Below are 19,734 nucleotides of genomic sequence, written 5' to 3'. Positions count from 1 at the left end.
AATTGTCGGAGCATTCCCCACTCCCCGACAATTCCAGCTTTGTAGTTTTCATTGAGCTTACGGCCTTTGAGGGCTGGCCGCCTTAACCCCTACAGTTTTCTCATTAATGATCTCCTTCCTAGCTCTCTTAAGTTCATCTCCACTTTCACTCATCTCTATATCTGTTTCGGCCCATGTTCTCTTATTCAACTTCTCCGGGTTTATGAATGTGTTGGGTATATTTGTCGTTAATTCACGAGCCATCTTCTTCCACGAACCCTGCTCATTTCTTTTATAAAAAATAATTTGTTCCTGATTTAGTACCTGTTGAGCTTTTGTTGCTTCCTGTATCTGAGGGCCAACTCCCTCAATCATTGCCTCCTTATTCGAATTTTTGTTCTTTCCACCTTTAACATTTTTTATGGATCCCGCAACACATTTCTTTTTTAAACTTGGTAACTCAGACTGATTTTTACATTGTCCCTCTTGTTTTGAAAGCATTAGCCTACTTGTTTGTTCCTGAATAAAGTTATCATCTGCTATCTTCTCAGTAGTTTTTCGGGAGATCTCCATCTTCTTTAGTTCCTCATCCACCTGTTTTGTTACAATGCCTTCTTTTGACTTATGTCTCTGAATTTTTTCATCCCTTACCTTGTCTCGCCCAATGTGCTCAGTTACGGTTATTTCAGTTATCATGTTGTCGTCCAATTGACTATTGTTCGAACTTGCGGCTCCATTCCGCGGTAATTATGATTATTATTACTACTATTATTATGTTATACTATTATATATAATACAATAATAAGAATAATATAACACAATTATAGTATATAATCCTATTATAATGTATAGTATATAATACTATTATAATGTATAGTATTATTATTAAATTAATATAGTATTATTTCAATATATTGTTATTATTAATCTAAATATAATGATAATTGTTGATTACTTTTATAATCTTCTTTATCGAAATATCCACAACTGTCTTCTATAGTTTGAAAGACATTCTCCCTTCAAAACCTTTTCTTATTTAAACTAAAATATCAACAAATTTGCATGAGCTAAAATGTTTGTGGGTTCTTATCCACTTGAAATGTCATAAACGGATAACGAAGACATATGAAATGTTCAAACAAATAATATGAACGTTTTGGTTTAATTGAAACGTCCTAATTGAATAACATGGAGCTTTGAAGATATCTTAAATGTCCTCAACTGAAAATAGATATTACTAACTCCTTTTGATTTAAAGAGACATGTGTGGCTGATTTAGGTGACAGAAATTCTTAAAACTGAGTTTGACGTAATAGAAGAGCTACAATCTACCACCACTTTCTCTGAGGTTGATTCCTCCATGGAGTCCGATTAGGTCAAACCAGACATCAAAAAAATAATGTGGACAACATCGACTTCCCCTCTCGTATCACCTAAACCCTAAACAAAAAGAGGGGGGACACGGCGCAGCGGGCGAACCTACATATCAGTCCTTCCTTGAAATCTTTCTATCAGTGCTTTCGCTCAATAAACTAGGCACTCTACCTCTGCCCCCTATCAACATAAAGGAAAGGTGGTAGACTGACTCGAAACTTAGTAGCTGATTGGCTCCTTCGCTTTCTTTTGTCAGGGACTAAGATCGACACAGGGAAGATAAACTTGCTTCTCGCGCTGCTTTGCACCCAACCGAGGAAATGTGAAAAGTACGTTCCAAATTTGGAAATCAAGTTGGGGATGTAGGAAGTGCCTAAAAGGTGTTCTCCCGGGACGCGTCCGATCAACGAGTGCTCTGCACGACATTCTTCCTTGAAGCACCTTGGTGCAGACAGTGTAGTTGAGGAGGCCACTTCAGCAACGAAAAGGGGAGTTACTTTCTTTTGGGTTTTGACCAGATCCGTCTAACCGGGTTGAAATCGTATATTTGTTTCAGTTCCTCGATCGTCCAGTAGTCAACACGTCTTCTATAAAGCATGGTCAAGTATTTGCGCATATATCGTTAAGGAAGACAAGGAGCCCATCGTATGGGCCGAGTATAACTTATAACAAATATTTGAATTTGGAAAAGCCTACCAAGAGCGATGATGTCTTGCCAGCCACACTTGGCTCTTCGAGGGGAGTCAATCGTCATGATCACCTTTGATTCGGGGGGGGGGGGGGGGGGGGGGGGTGGATCACTACAAGTTTTTGCTCCACAAGCTGTCCCTCTTTTTTAGCGGTAGGAAAAAGATTGGTTTATAGATCGACCCTTTTAGATTAGATAAGGCGATTGAATTCCTTCTACGGTTCCACATGAGAAACCAGTACGAATATAACCTACATGTCCAATCAAACTATGAGCTAGAGGTCTTTTGACTTTCGTTTGGGTCATGGCGCTCAGTGCTCCTAAGATCATAAAAGCAATGCTGCAGAAAAAAAAGATTTGTTGCAATTTCGGCCCTTAACAGATATTTTAAGGACGCCTAACATATCTCCAGCATGTTAATCTCATTTAGGTCCTATTTTAAAACTAACTCACCAAAATGGGTCCCATATTATGATTAGCTTAGAATATGTCGTCCTAAACCAATTTTTGTTAGTTATTCTAGACATATTTTATGTTAGTTCCAAAGTTGCCTTCTTTCTTCGAGGAAGGGGCAACTGCCATCTTTACCAAGCTCTGATGTAGACTTCTCATTTCCACGACCATCTCTTTATTTGCTCTTCATTTCACTCTCCACTATTATTCTTCCTTATTTCTTCACTATGATTTTGTTTTGGAAGTTTTTTCCTTCCAAATTAGATTGATATGGTTTTAGGGGAAGAAACCTCTAAAACAGATACTTCATATCACTTGGTTTTAAGAAAAATATCCAAGTCAAATTCGTTTGGTTTGAGGTTTCTTTAAAGACCACAAATCACTTGAAAAATTCACATTTTTTTAAGAATGGTGTCCCGCCTAATGAATGTATATATTCGATTCCTTTATATAACACTCAAATCATCTCCCAAAATGATTGCTTCAATCATCTTCTTCTATTCTCTTCTGGATTCATTAACTCTAAGTGTGTCTGGAGTGAAATTCAGATTTCATAAATATTGTAGTTTGTCTAGAATTTGAACAAAGAAGCATCTTAGTAAAGTTACAAGCATTTTACTCTCTAGAAAATCTAGTTAAATCCACCAAAGAGCTCATACTTTCGAAGGTTCGTCCGCTTTTAGAACTGTAAGTACCATCACAAACCTGAAATGACTAGTCGTTGTCTCCCGACCCGTACACTCTAATTGTTGGTACTATTACAGATGTTTAAAATGTCTTAAGGAAAGAGAATTATTCTCGCCTCGATTATTAAAATCCTCTGATTTTTATTTTACTTTTTTGTTTATCTTATTTCTAAATCAAAGACATTCTAATTTTTTGAATCAAGTACATTGTTTTTTATTAATAAATCAGAAAACAAAGAAGTAATGCATCCCTCTTTCTAATCATAAATCGATAGTGAGATTCGACTATGAATCATTTGTTCTGGATAACGAAGACTATTGGTTAGAAATACGAAACATACTGAAATATTGTATTCATTAGTCTTTTAACGACAGTGTTTTATGTTGATTTACTAATAAAATTAATGCAAGAACTAGTTCACCAATGACTCGGTTAAGTGATTCGCTTTATCTCGTTGAATCGGCACATCGAAACCAACAATTTTTACAACTATAGTTTGAAAAATGGTTATGATAAACACTATACAAGATGATGACGATGTTGATGACGTTTTTCCATGAAATTTATGATGCACTTATAATTAATAGGAGAAAATTAGTATCAACGTAAGAGAGACATTCAAGCATTGCAAGCTTTGGCAAATGGAGTGAAGTGAAAGTATTGCATGAGTTAAAAATGATCATTTGTCTGGTTTGAGAAAATGAAGAAACTCAGGTGGAAAGGAATATGGAAATTTGGTCAAAACTATCTATAAATTTTTTGTGTTTGGTAAAAAATGATAACTCAATTTTTTCTAGTATTCAACTCTTAGGTTGTTTCGTAATTGCAACTAGTTGCAAGAGGTATTCTTTTTCAACTATTCTTCCGGTGGACTCCGTTATTCTTAAAGTGCCGTCTTTGTCTATTCTTCGTTGGCAACCTCTACAGAATCTTCTGTAGGATGATAACTATTTTTCCTGGAAAATGAGTAACTAGTAAGGAGTGGCACCTTTAGCCATGCTCTCAGAATTGAAACTTCAGACTTTTCTTCAAGACACTGTTTTTTGGCTTGCAAAAAGTTACAAAAACATTGATTTTTATCAAATAAACACAAAATATTTGGATTTTTGACCAAACAAAGTATAAATATTAGGTTATTAACAAAAAAAAAAACTTGTCTTTTTAATTTAAAAAAAACTTAAAATTGGACCTTTGGTCCAATTTAAGATGCGAACGGAAAAGACAGGTGGGTGTTCGGTGGAGATATTTTTTTTCTTTATCATTCTTTCGCTTCTACTCTAATGGACAAAAAATTGGTTTCCAAGGCCATACTAAAAACTAGTCCAAGTATGAAGGACAGTTTTGTGAGTTGGTCACAAAATGTGGCCAAAACGAAATTAAATACTAGTAAGAAACACCCATAGATATTGGTGGTGCCCCTTAATGATTTTCTTATACTAGAATTAGGGGTGGAAAACAGAGCGGACGGTCCACGGTCACTTGCTCTTCCAGTCCGGCCGGAACAGACAAATTGAGACATCAAGACAAATCGGGGGACACTTGACAAAGTTTGGTTGTCTGTTGCCCGCCCGAGCCCTCTTAAATTGTCAGGCAATCCGGGTAGCGGAAATGTAGGACGCGGACACAATGTTTACTTTTTGGTTTGAGTACCCATAAAATATACTCACCATGATTTCACCCCAAGCAAAATCCTTAAACGTAGCCCAAACTAAAGTGTTCTATCCCTCAACTCTTTTATAAGAAATCCCGATCACTTTTTTCTTTATTACTAGTGATGTAGGATTAAAAGTGGAGACCAAAGCTTATTTGTAACGATAACATAGTCTTTTATTGTAAACTCTTTGAGATGAAAGAGATACAAAATTTTGTAAATAAGAAACGTAGTCTTTCCATGCACAAACATGTAAATGTGTAGCCTAAATGCTAACTATATTAATTGATTATAACTATCTATATACGATTAAAATGTTTAAATAAGTTAAAATTATCAGTCGGTCGGGGTTATTGGTCGGACTCAGACGAAAGGCCGGTTAGAGCCTTTTGTCTATGCTAGTCTAACTAAACTTGGCGGTCCGGACGAATAGTTCTGTCTCGGGCACCAGACGCCCACGGACACATCAAGCTCGAGCTGTTTGTGGGCACGTCCGGGCTCGCGGGCCTTTTTTCCACCACCTAAAGTCTAGAACTAGATAATACACACCTGGAGATATCATGCCTCTCCTGACGCCAGAACTTTCTCAACTTGCCTTCCACCTTTACCAAAATTATTTTAATCTTTACCGTCCATTTAATACATCTAGATTGTCAACTGTCTTCTCTCTCTCTCTCTAAAAAAAAAAATCATCTTCTCTTTATCTCTCTCTATCTCCCGTATCTCAAAAAAAACTCAAAATTCTAAAGCTCGTACATCAAAATAACTCACAAATTCTTCCTTCCTAATTACTCCGTAAGTTTATTCCCAATTTTACACTTATCAATAACAATTTCTCAAAACCCTTTTCTCTTTTCTCACACTCTTTTCAGATTCCATCAAATTTAATCTTTATAATCTCGCATGAAAACCCTAGTTAAGAAGTAAAAAAGAAATTTGATTAATTTAGGTAGATCGGATGAAAATTCTTCTAATTTGATTATGTTTCGTTGAATTTTGGTCTTAATGCAGGTAAATTTGTTGATGAGGTCATGAAATAAGGGAGAATTTTTGGATTAGGAGTAAGAAATTGGTGGAAATTTGAGAAGAGATATTAAAGAAAGAGATAGATAAATGGCTTGTAGAGGATGTTTAGAATGTTTACTGAAGATTTTTAATTTCTTGTTAACATTGGTTGGATTAGGTATGATTGGTTATGGGATCTACTTGTTTGTTGAATGGAAAAGAATTACTGATAAGCCTGATTTACCTCCGATGAACACCGATCATGAATTTATACAGCTTGGTAGACCTATGTTGCTTGTTGTTTCTCTCTCTACCAACATTTTGGATAAACTTCCTAAAGCTTGGTAATTATTTTTCATTATCTCTTTTTTAAGTTATGGTAAGAAATATTTTGGTTTTAGGGATTAGCTAAGAGATGATTGATTTAGTTTGGGTATTTGTTGGTAGAAATTTTTTTGTATTAGAAAGGTTATATTTTTATTAGGTCAGAAAATATTTGGTGGGTATGAGTTTCTTGTTAGGAGAAATTGAGAACAGGCAAATATCTTATGATTTAGAATTTCTTGTTTGTGTTGATTGATTCAATCTTGGTCCGGGTTTTCGTGTTATGAGGCAGTAGCTTAAGTGATTTGTTGGTTCCCTTGCTTTTTACTCCTTTTACTTGCTTAAATGTTCATTAGTCCTGTTACCTGTGTTTGTGTGTATCTTTGATTTCATTTCAGTTCAAATTCTCACCCCTTTTCATATTTGGGATTCATGGGGTGTGATCCTTGCCTTCTCTCCGTTGACATACACTATTACTAGTTTAAGATGGTGTACGATAAATGTGTAGACTTCCATCGTTCCACTTGCGTGGATCAGATTCTAGTCTCAGTCCATAATACTGGAGGAAGACTGTTGTCTCTTCTAGATTGGCACTAGACAGTAATTATGTATTTAGTTAAGAACAAAAACATCGGGTGGATATCAAAACCACTGGAGTGGTCGAAAGTTCATTGTGAATTATAGTGGGAAGGGTACTCCATAGAAGAGCTGTTCTGCTGTGTGACCCAGGTGCATTGACACTGGTGGTGATGTTGATTAAAAATATGTACATCGCTTTTTTGTTAGTTGCTAAACGATAACCCGCATTTGGGAACTAAACTAAATAGTTATTCCATATTTACTTGTGTCAATTGGGTCGTCTTTTGGGAATTTTATAGTCTACTGTAGTAAGATGGGTTAATCTGATACTGTATGTATGGATTACTCTGCCCAATATTTGGGCCCACATAGGTATTCACGTTTTACTTGATGTCCTTATTGATAAACCAGGAAACCTCTGCCGGGCTCTCTTAAAGCTCATATTAAAATGATAGTTTTGGCTCTAAAATTATTAGGTTAATATATGCCGTTTCTTATACCATGGTGGATCAAAAGGCTTGTGCTTCTTAGGCTAATATATGGATTTCCTGTCACCTATTGCAGTATGCAAAGTAATATTGCATAACAATTAACATGCTATTTTTGCAGGTTTATATACTTATTCATCGCTATTGGAGCGATCCTTTTGCTCATATCTTGTTTTGGCTGTATTGGAGCAGTAACCAGGAATGGGTGCTGTCTATCTTGTGTATCCAAATTCCTCGCTTGCCTTCTATTTTTGCTTGAGCTTTATTAATATTTTTAGGTGTTTCTTGTTGTATGTGCCAAATGTTTCTGTTTAAAATTTTCACTGCCATTTCTTGTCGGTGGTGGGGGGTATCTTTATTATCTTTCTGTTGTCAAATTTTACTAGAATTCTTATTTGTTACTTTCTTATGATCAAAGTTACCCTGCAAAACCAACTTTGATCTATTATATTCTTGATAAGTGGGTTCCTTAAACCAACCCAGTACTCTCTATTGGTCGTCTTATTAATCTTAGCTGAGTTGGGAAGTGCAGCTTTCATATTCTTTGACAAGAGCTGGAAAGATGTAAGTTTTACATCAACAATTAGTTTGTTGTTATAGCTGGTCTGGATTAATCAAGTTCTTGTTGTGAACGCCTTCGCAGGTAATTCCTAAAGACAAGACTGGAGATTTTGATATGATCTATAATTTCCTCGACGATAACTGGAAAATTGCAAAATGGGTTGCTCTAGGAGTCGTTATATTCCAGGTAATGATTATTTGTTCCACTTGCTATTGTTATTAGTTATCTCTAGCAGTTAGATATGTGGTTAGTTAGAGTTACAGGAAAGATGTGCTTAAATCATTTCTTGCATTTCTTCTGCATTGGAATTTGCAGTTTGTGGACCTTTGGTTTTTCCCAACTTGGTCAAATTCCTCGTCGAAATAGGTTAGGAAAACAATGTCTGGGAAAAATACACATTTTTTCTCGTGTGTCGGGTAAGTCAAAGCCATTTAACAATGCTAATTTCACCCATTTTGCTGGTCATTGTCCAAATGATGTGGCATCGAAAACAGAAATGGAGATTCACCTTATTGTGTTGGGTGGGAATGCAAGTTTGGTTGAGTACCATTACTCTTAAATTCTTCTTATAGCCAATAGATAAGATAACGAGTTGACATTAGGTTACATGGTAGAAATATTTACTTTTCTTTTCTTTGTTATAGTTGATGAGCTTCAGTCAGTCGATCAGTAAGCATGAAAGCATGGTAATACATAATCCACCTATTCTTTCTCTGTGAAGAGTACCATATTTCTTGCTTCTATACCATTGACAGTTTGGGTAAAGATGTTGGTAATGGAGTCGATTTTGGCTCGGTCCGTCTCGTCAAACTCAGAAACTGAGCACTTCATTACGTTCCTCTTGTCGAGCTCTTAAATTTAGAGTCAAGAATCACTTAAATCTGATTCCGGATGAGTGAATGGTTAAAATTATTCGACTTCCGTTAAGATGGGGACCAATTTGCAGAGCATGACAGTTAACTTAGAGGTTGTTTCGCAAAGAAGAAAATGTTAAGATCTTACGCTCCATGCTCTTTCCGCGAAGATCTGATGGTGGGTGCTCTTTGGTCGGGCACACTTTGGGTAACCTTCCGGAAGGTCCTGATCGCATTGATCCAATGGCCAGAGATCATCTATCTTCTAGACACTTTCAGTGTCGCCTCTAGATCTAAAGAACGACGTTCTTTCCGCGCATTTTCTCCTAATCTAACGGCTCTAATTGCTGCCAACACTTGTACCACCCCAAACATCACATCTTTAGCCCCGATTGCCAATATATGTGTTTCGACCAAAAACATTGAGTGATAACTCGAAATATAGTCAGACTATTCTGTTTCGACCAAAAACATAAACTCATTTCTAATGAGTAAACCTGAAAGAGTGAAAACCCGATTGAAACCAGAAAGAACAACAATAGATTTGAATTGAAATACTTTCATTGCTAGTCAGTAGTACACTCTCTTAGCATTTTTCTTTTGAGCTTCTTCGTTAAATGCAGGCCTGTAGCAAGGAATTAAATTTCGAAATATTTCCATTTCCATGCCTACCGAAATATCCGCCGAGACCAAAATTTCATTACTTGGCATGTAATAGAGGGCTCAAGCATTTGACATCATTATGATTTATGAACTTACGGGAACATTAGAAGTAAAATGGATTTTCAGAAACCGAAGGAATCATCTGCTGCTTGTCTAGGATATAATGAACACCAACGGTATAAATTTGCTCTAAAGAATGGCAAGATCACGACTATTTGGTTCATGCTGGTGTTTGTTTCTCCATTCTTTTGATGAGCAAAACTTGTTGTTTTAGAATGTCAATTGTCATCTAACGTAGATCGTTCCTTTTAGAACTTATTATGTGTTGCATCCATTGACCAAATTCTTAACCATTACTTGGTGCAGGTGCTACTGTTCTTGTTAGCAATTGTGGTTAGGGCCGCAAATAGACCTGCAGATTATGATAGCGATGAGGAGTACATTGCTCCAAAGTCTGGAGTCAGGCAGCCATTAATAAACAGGCAGGTAGTTCCTGCAACAGGGGTACCGGTAACTGGCACCCTCGATCAGCGACCCAGCAGAAATGATGCTTGGAGCACAAGGATGAGAGAAAAGGTACGATCTATTTTAGTACAATATCCTCATTTAGTTAAAATAAAAGAAAAACGTTCACTTCCCCACATTTTCCGTTTTGCCCTAGGGTTCTGTATTGCTGTGAGATTTTCCTGAAGTGCTTTTAGCTTACGTTTTTTGACAATGAGCTTTCAATTAAAACAGTTTTAAGAGCATCGTTCAGGTTTTTACAATATCTGCTCCGAAAAGCAGTTGCTTCTTGTGAAAGGAACAGATATCCATTAAAAAAAAAAAGCAATCCGGAACTCAGACTTGTACCTCATCCTTATTTATAGACTCCAAAATTAAATCTGATCCTAGGGATGAATGTAATGTAAGGATAATTTCCTTGTGTCCTCCCATTCAAGTCACATAGTTTTAATCCCACAAGCTTGTTTAGAACGACGAGTAAAGTTTAATTAACTTTTGATTCGGTTAAACTTTTTAGTACTACACATGAATAATAGAGAAATCTTATCTCTCGGATATTGATATTGGTATGGTATTTGTTAAATGTTGTGTATGACAGTATGGACTTGATACATCAGAATTCACATACAACCCATCAGCGTCTAACTGTTATCCACAGCCATCTGCACCGGCAGCAGAGGAATCGAGTCGTTGCGCCATAATGTGATATACCACTTAATCCTGTTCTTGTTCGTAGTTGAGTGTGGTTTTTCTGAAAGCATATTTCCTCAAATTATGAGGGAAGACTAGGGTTTCTGAAAACAGTTCTCGTTTACATCAGTGTGCATATTTTATTACTGTTTAAACTTACTATTGGTATGTGTAAAGACAGACAGTGTGCATCTGAACTCTAGTGTTCATCTATATTACGTTTTAGTTGCTGAATGTTTATCTTCATACTTATTCTATGTAGCATGGATACTCGCATAAGATATTAGTTTTACCTAAAAGACCGAAATCGTTGTACTTGTCTTTATTGTCTTGAAGCTGATTTTCCACTAAAATATTAGTAGAAGAAAAAATGTTGGTGCTAGATTTGTTATTTTGTTTGAGAATATAAATCTCTTCCAAGTGTACTGAGTGGTGTGTAATCTAGGAATGCAACAGAAAGCTACTTTTCGTATGAATCAATAGAAGTAATTATTCTTGCATCTTGTAAAGATATTATATATCGAGAAGCTCAGCAGACAAGGTTAATGGAGCTTTGATGGTTATTGGAGTTGTAATCTTGGGAATGCAAGAAGTGAGAATTTTGATCTTGATGGGGGACCAGCTTCCCTCGTAGCTTCATAGGAAAATGTCCATTTGGCCTCTTTTTGCTGTTTTTAATCAAAAGTCACATTTTATTTTTAGGGTTTCCTTTTCATTTTTAATTTCATACCTTACATTTCTCTTTTTCTTTTTTCTACTTTAAGCCATTTATCTCCATTCTTAGTCTCATCTGTGAAAGTATCTTTTCTCCTAATTTCAACATGATTAGAGATATAATTGAGAGAATAATTTCTGGCTCAAATTGGAGAGAGAAAACAAGTTTAAAAGAGAGCAGAGTTAGAAGATGTTAGATGTGACTTTTTAAGTGTTGCTGTATTTTTTCTGGGGAATTTGATTAAATTTTTAGGAAACTTTTTTGTTGTTAAAAATGATTCATTAATATTTTCTATTATGCAGCTCTTTGTGACATTTTTGTTAATGCCTAGCCTAGTGAAAAAAACAAAAGTAACTCCATCTTTCTCCCTATCGAACACTTTCTCTCTCTTCTCTAAAATCGAACCAAGAGAATAAATACTTAATGAGATTGTTGGTCTCGCTTTGATTTTGATTTTTTAATATATGTGAGATTGTCGATTTTTCAACTTTGATTTTCTAAATATAGGTGACGCTTCGATCTTCAAAAATCTTTTAGGATATTGTTCTTCACTTACGAGTTCGAAGTTGTTTTAGAACCCTGAAATAAATTTGTTTATCCATTAACGTTGAAGGTAGAACCAAAAGGAAGATGACCTAACCCAAAATTCAGTTTCAATAGTTCACAAACCCTTTGCAATGCTTTTCAAATCATTTCCAATCCTTAAGGACAGAGGTACAATAGTTTGTAATGTTTTATAGCTTGCAAACCATTTGCTTTGTAGTTGTGGTTGTGACATGTTTGCAAAAGATTTGAAATAAGTATGCAATAAGTTCGAAATCGGATTTCCGTTCTCTCTAAACCCAACATCAGTTTTTCTCACAATTATTTTTGCTAAGAAGAGCGACTACAAGAAGCGAAAATATAAAATTCTTCTAATTCCAATACTTTGATTCAAGCTGTTTGCAAGCTCTTACAAATTCTTGCAAAGCCTTGCAAACTGCTTGCAAAGGCAAAGTTGTTGTAAAGGCTTGTAAATAGTTTACTAGGTCTTGTAAAGCTCTTGCAATACTCTTGCATAGGCTTGCAAACCTTTTGTTAGCTCTTACAAAGGCTTGCAGACAGTTCGCAAGAATTGCAAATCGTTTGCAAACCCTTGCAAACTGTTTGCAAATGATTTGAACTTCTCACAAATGCAAACGCTGCAAATTGCTAGCAAAGGCTTGCAAATTGTCAGTTAAAGCTTGCTAGTTGTTTGCAAAGTGATTCAGACTTCTTGCGAACGCTAGCAAATTGTTTGTAAACAAAGGGTCGATCCTAAGATTTCGGAAGTCTGAAGCGAGTTTAAAGATTGTGGTTCACTTGATCTGTTAGAATAAAAATAGGTACATTGGAACTTTTAGGTTTTCCTTAGCCTAAATGTCGGCTTCAAACATGAAAGGTGTGTTAATAACGCAATATGATTCGAACGATCTTATCGAGTCACTTGAAAATCGGTCCGGGTTCAAAGAGAGTCCCAGTCGGCCCTTAGTCGAACTTTAGTTCAACAAGATACTCGGCGGAATAGGCGAGTCAATATCTTGATTCATCTCTTTTTTATTTTAAATAGAAAAAAATCAAAAATTGGAAAAAGAAGAAGAGAGCAAAAATTTTCAACCTTCTTCTTTCTTTTTGGAGGTGCAAAGATGATAGTGTTGGTTGTGGTCTGACAATGGTCGATGTAGTGTGGTATTGGTGGTGGTGATGGTTGTGGTCGTGGAGTAGTAATGATGGTGGTGGTAGTAGTAGTGGAGGTGTAGTGGTGGTGGAGGTTTAGTAGTCGTGGTGGTGGTAGAAGTCGTGTGGTAATAGAGGTTTGATGGTGGTTTACATAGACTAGACAAAAATAGTAAGTTTGGGTTCTCTAAAACTTCAAAAGATATTACAAAATTTAACTTAAATGAAGTAAAAAAACTGGCATCAGCGCGTTAATGTTTTTGATTTTTTTTTTAGTTATAGCTATCTCACATTGCTAGTAGTGGGCCTGCATGTGGTTTCTCCTTACCAGCGATGTTGTTTGCCGGTTGTTGCTTGTGCCAAAGGGTTTGGGGAGGGAACAATTATACCAAGCAGGGCAAGCAAGGGGAATCGTAATCGTATTGAATCTATAAAGAAGGAAATCGTGTACTGATTTGATTGTGAAAGCCCTTCCCCGATTCAAGATGCTACCCCTACCTTAGCAATTAAGAGAGAGGTGTAACTAGTGTTGCTGTGGTCAGTCCACCTAGTAACCAATCCATGAGAAAAGTGAAGGTAAAGCCAACCTCAATCCCTTCCCTAGGAAACTCGTGCCCAAAGAGAAATAGACTAGAATAGAGTAAAGTAAGAAGGCCATTACTCCAAAGAATACTGGAAATCTACTTCCTCTTTTGGATGACGGGGGTTGGTTTCACCTGTACTTATCGATGAGTCTTTGTGTGATTGATCGAGCACACCAGAAAGAATTAAAAAACAATCAAATACAAGGAGGAGTGAGTAACAAAAAAAGGATTTACTGAGTACCATCAAACTACACCTAAGTAGCGCCAATAAAAGTAAGATAAAAATGTACCGTTTAAGAAAAAAATGTTTTAGCTTGGTATTGAACTTGGGTCATTTAATCTCTTTAACATGCCTTCCACCAATTACTATATAATAAACTAGTTGTTGGCTTAACTTCTACAAAAATACATGTTGTAAAGTCTAAAAACTCAATTTCAAACAACAACAAGAAATTGTTTAATAGAAACAAGCTGAAAACCTAGCAAATTCGTTAACAAAGACATGCATTTTGAACTTCTCTTTCTAGATCCTTTAACAAAAATAACCTAAAAACCCCAAACGACCGATTTCAAACAACGACTTAGGAGATTCAACCGTTCTAAACCTCAAATCGCTTGAAAATATCATCGACGATTTAGCTTTAAAATATCATTGTAGCAAGTTACCGTCGAGTTTTCCAAACTCCCAAGAATTTGTTTTGTTAGGGTTAGGAAGACTTTCATTGTTAAAACATGGGCATATCGATCAATCAAAGTCCCCCATCTTATATTTCGGTTTTGACTTTTTTGGCTTCCCAATCGTTTTTGTTTCGAGTGTGGATATGTCACCCCCTTACCACCATCAGCTTTGAAAAGCAACTCCACTATCTGTTTATCTTCATAGTTCTTTTGGTCCGATGGTCCCATTGTACAAACCGAACCGACAAAGGGAGCTAGTGGTTTAGTCCTATCTCATGGACCCACTCTCTCATCATACTTTTGTGACGCATGACAAGTTGATTTTGATTTCAATACGTGTACCGACTTTTTTGGATATTCCATAACTTTGGACCTTTCTCTCGAATGTGCTAACAAATAACTACTTATTGTATTTTGTTTTTCTTTTTTTGGACCTCCAGAGAGATGTATAAATAAAGTTCAGAATATCTACCATATTCCAAGATCGAAAGAAGTTCACGGTGAAGTCTGCTTCAATCATTTGATATTATATATTATTATTCTCGTATGTTGAAAGTAGGAGAGTTTGAAACTTACTGCTTCAAAAATAGAAGATACCCAAAGACTAGTAAGCTAAGACTCTAAGTCAATACAAAGAAAAATATCAATGACTATAACCGAACTCAAAATTACATTACAACCTAGAGAGTTCTGGAGCTACATATATTAAAATCTCTATGATAGAAAAAGATATTCTCTATATTTAATATTATGATATATTTTAGAAGATATTCTATAGCTATTTAACATTAGGAGTTTCTATATTTTAGAAGATATTCTATAGTTATCTAATATTAGGAGTTTCCATATTTTAGAGTTTCCAAGTAATTTAGGAGTTTCTATATTTTAAAGTTTCCAAGTAATTTAGGAGTTTCTATATTTCTTTATTTCTAAATATTGAGTCCTAGTTAGAGTCTAATTTGTCTAGTTGTAGCCTATATATATGGCTGAGTTCATAGTAGTTAGATATGAATATGAATATTGAAGTTATTAATAAAGTTTTCTATTAGTATTACGTTTATCTTTGGCTGGCCTAGAAAAGGACTTAGGTTCTTATCACTCTATATATCCCAAAGTCTTTTGCCCAGTTGTTTCCTCTACTCCAATTGTATAATGTTTTTCAATTTAACGAAAATGATTGAGCGCTCCATCTTGAGTAGCGTCCCGTGGCTTCTCATCTCCCCTCTACTCCAATTGTATAATGTTTTTCAATTTAACGAAAATTATTGAGCGCTCCATCTTGAGTAGCGTCCCGTGGCTTCTCATCTCCCAAATGCAGTACACAATAGTATGACCAACTATCCTCCAGAGATGTCCGCCAACTTGGTATGTTGACTCTTTTATAGAGAAGAGAAATGATAGAGAACAAGAAAATCCAGACATACTCTAGACATACAACTTATGTTGCTTGCTGTGATTCGTTGTCCAGTGAATTAGAATCATCAAAAACACGAATCAAAGCAAGCCACATAAGATGCATGTCTAGAGTACGTCAGATGTTCTTGTTCCCTATCATTTCTCATAATGAAAATTAACAATAATTACAATGACATGAATGTTGGTAAAATTAAAGAGTTGCAAGCAGTATGTTACTTACGCCTAAAGAACACCCTTGCATATAGGTGAAACATACAAAAAGTTAGTGTCTTATCTGTGTTGCTTTTATTAATAGTAGCCACCATACCAAATCTTGTTTTTCTTCCAATTACTATATTATGCTTAAAATACAATATAAATGTGTACTGTTCATAAGTCAACTACTAAAACAGTTTATCAAACTCTATTTACTAATTAAAATTACCACTTTCTAAAAATAATAATATTAATGTGATTGGTTTTATTAATTTAAGTTAAATTAGTGGCTAGAAAATCTAGAGGTAGTTAATGCAAGTTGAATGTATGACACTAGCCTTGAAAATTGCAGTCATCCTATTAGGAAATAGGATTACCTAATTTTACATTTTAAATCCCTCCATCACTAATTGGGCACTCCAAATAATTTTATTGCTTTATAATATCGTAAGGCAAGTAAAGAGGTTGGTTACCTCTTCTTATTCAAATCAAAAATAAACTTGTCAAATGACAGACTCATCTCTTCTCTCAAGTTGGTCGCTCGATAGTGCTATCCACTATCGCAGCGGTTGTTCCCCGATACTAAATGCAGTGCTTTGCCATTCTGAAAGGCATTTGCACCAGCATTGAGTCTCTCTAAAGGGCTTTCTGGTGGGAAAAATCCAAAACCTTCCTCACTATTAACTGGTCCGCCATTTGCAAGCCTCGCAAATTTGGAGGACTGGGCCTTCGCCTCCCCCTTCTGGATAATCAAGCTTTTCTTAACAAGATTAATTGGCGCCTTCTTAACAATCCTCAAGCTGTGTGGGTCAAAGTGCTTAAAGGGAAATACTTCCCCAAATCTCATAAGCCCACTCCTCCTAAAGCTAACCACTCATGGCCCTGAAAATCCATCACCAAACAGTTCAATCAGATAGAGGGTCTTGTTTTCTGGGATATCAACAATGGCGCGATTATTAATATCTGGAAGGATTTCTGGATTCCCAATGGCCCCCCTATTACCAATCAAAGCGGAACGAATCTGGAATTGGTGGCTCAACTCATAACTAATAATACCTGGAATATTAATGTTATTAATAATTGTATTAACAGTGACATTTGCAGTTCAATTCTAAGCATAAAATACAGGACAACCAAGAGGATAAACCGATATGGACACTGACGAAATCACGTAACTTCTCAATTAAGTCAATGTATAATTTTTTGAGAACAGGAAGTGCCAACCCAATGCAGAACCAGAACGATTGATTTTTTATCTGGAACATGAATATGATCCCTTGCATAAAACTATTTTTATGGAAATGTTGTACGAACAGTCTACCAGTTAAAGAAAAAATTGGTAAATTTATTGGAAACTCCTACTCTTGTATCAACTGTAATGATAACGAAACTTTAGACCACGTGATGCTTCATTGTACTTTTGCGAAAGCAATTTGGTTCCACTTTCAGGTTCGAACGGATCAATTAACTACAGTAAATCAATGGATACAACAATGGAAAACTTTAGACGAAGAACATACCAATCTATGCGCCAAAATACTTTGGTTCATTTGGAAAGCAAGGTGCGAAAATTGCTTTTCCACGAATAAGCAAAACCCGAGACAAATGATAGAGAGGATCAACAATACCTCGACCACTCTACTCAAGATTGAGTCTATTATTACTAACAAATGCAGGATAAATACTAAGCAACAAATATGGAGACCTCCATCGACACCATTCCTGAAGTTAAACGTCGACGCCTCATTCTCCACATTCACTGAACCGGCCGGGATAGGATGTATCATTCGAGATGAAGAGACAAACTTTATCATAGCAGCAGCTGACTCAGTGCGATGCCAGAACGCGGAAGAATGCGAAAGCATAGCTATTCTCTCTAGCCTATTATGGGCTATACAGTTGAGCATCACCCATGTACATGTAGATAGTGACAATCAAGCATTAATCCATTTCATAAACGGAAAAAGTGTCGGGCTTCATTAGCAATCCAAAAGCATCATGACACAAGTTGTGAACCTTCAAGACAAATTCTCAAGCATCATCTTCACCTTTGTTCCTAGAGATTGCAAAGCTCAGGCGGATGCACTCGCAAAATGGGATCGTAGATATGGGCATAGGAAAATTTGGAATGTTGTATCCTCTTTAATTTCTGTTTTACACTAGAGACCTTGGATGCTTTGTTTTTTATGCTAGTTTCGTTCACCAAAAAAAAAGTAAAGAGGTTAACACTTGGTCAAGTGGTTAAAGTATTGACATATACTCCAAAGGTCCCTGGAGGTCCCGGGTTCGATCTCCTGAGGACGTGGAATCTCTGGATTATTGAATTTGAGGTTGTTAGGCCATAAATAATGTAGATGGACTTTAGGCCATAGTTACTTGGGCTTTAGGCCATAATTAGCTGGGCTTTAGGTCATAGTTTACTTGGACTTTAGGCATGTTCTTATTTAATCTAACAGTTAAAAAAAGCGAGTGAAAAGTCTAACTCAGATCGTTAAATTAGTTACAATAAAAATCTTCACTTTTATAGGACCACAAAAATATTACCTATGATAAAAAGTAAGTGTAATTTCATATTTTATTTAGTACAACCCATAGATTCAAAATATAAGAGGCAAAAAGTGAAGAATACACTTTCCGAATACACTTTGGGTGTATCCCTCTCTAAGAAGTCAAACTCCACAAAATAAAGACGGCCCCATGACTAATGGTGGTTACATATTGAGACCATGAAAGACTCTGGATCTAACATAAAATTCAAAATGAGTTTGAAATCCAATCATAAAAAGAATAGGCCAGCGCTTTGGGGAAAGCTAAATAGCCTAAATAAAATTGTCAAACAAAATTGACCAATTTTTGACCAAGTCTTCACACCCCAAAAACTATTTAGCTTTCCCCAAAGCGCTGGCCAAAGAATAGATTGGCCCCGTGACTAATGGTGGTTACTTAGTTATTGAAGCCATGAAAGGCTTTGGATCTAAAATAAAATTCAAAATAGGTTTGAGGTCCAATCATCAGAAGAAAATTTTTAGTCCTTCATCATCATTACTCATTTTAACTTTGTTTGAAGAAATAATGACTTCTTAAAGTCGAACCTCGGATTCATTCGTATCATTTCAATTTTTTTAATTCTTCAAAAAAATTCTCTCTACTCATTACACCCATTCATTCGTATCATTTTAATTTTTTTAATTCTTCAAAAAAATTCTCTCTACTCATTACACCCAAACGAAACATAACACAACCCCTATTTCCATTTTTCTTTTTTTATACTTCTTGTTGCATGTTAAACTTTGTACAATATTGCCAACGAAAAATGTTTTGACATCTCGTCTATCTTTAAAAGTTTGTTTTGTGCAACTCCTTTTCATTTTGCATTTTTTTTTCTTTTTGTTACACAATAGGATTTGTACAATGCTTACGGAATATGTCTTGACATGTCTTTCTTTTTAAGGTTTTTTTAATGCAACCTCGTCTTTCATTTTAATTTTCTAAACTTTTTGTTGCATAATTGACTTTGTACGATGCTTAAGATAAATGACTTTATTTTTCGTCTCTTTTTATTTTAGGTTTGTTTGATGCAACCTCCTCTTTTCATTTTGCAATTTTGAACTTCTTGTTGCATATTAGCCTATGTATAGAGCTTACGAAAAATGTTTTTACCTTTCATCTCTCTCTCTTTTGAGGTTTATTTGATGCAACCTCCACTTTCATTTCGCATTAAACTTCTTGCATACCCCTGCCAGAGTAGCAGCTGTTCCCACCTGTCAAAGAATATTCGTTTATGAGCAAAATTTCTCTTCCGATAAAAATTATTGTATGAAACAAATATGGAAATGCATTTACTAGCTTAGGTTTATCAAATGAAACAAATAAACCAAATCAAACTTGTATTTTTCTACTTTTAAGAACATGATCATTTTCATATGACTAAAACACAACTTTAGTACAAC

At 35.7% G+C, this 19,734-nt stretch overlaps 1 protein-coding gene across 1 annotated transcript; it reads left to right on the top strand.

The window, feature by feature from the left end:
• Window positions 1–5,392: 5,392 nt before the first annotated feature.
• TOM2A (tobamovirus multiplication 2A) lies at window positions 5,393–10,800 on the top strand. The gene is made up of 7 exons (XM_086633746.1): window positions 5,393–5,627; window positions 5,844–6,181; window positions 7,350–7,449; window positions 7,712–7,792; window positions 7,872–7,976; window positions 9,674–9,883; window positions 10,410–10,800. The coding sequence occupies exons 2-7, from the start codon at window positions 5,946–5,948 to the stop codon at window positions 10,515–10,517; spliced, it is 840 nt and encodes a 279-aa protein (XP_086489872.1). The 5' UTR covers window positions 5,393–5,627; window positions 5,844–5,945; the 3' UTR covers window positions 10,518–10,800.
• The last annotated feature ends 8,934 nt before the right edge of the window (window positions 10,801–19,734 follow it).

The sequence above is a fragment of the Eschscholzia californica genome, unplaced genomic scaffold, assembly GCF_041429995.1.
Source record: "Eschscholzia californica isolate CP2 unplaced genomic scaffold, dmEscCali1.0.p SCAF_4, whole genome shotgun sequence".
In the NCBI taxonomy this organism is placed as follows: domain Eukaryota; kingdom Viridiplantae; phylum Streptophyta; class Magnoliopsida; order Ranunculales; family Papaveraceae; genus Eschscholzia; species Eschscholzia californica.
Note: the sequence above shows the minus strand (reverse complement) of the source record. Positions and strands in the feature narration are given on the sequence as shown.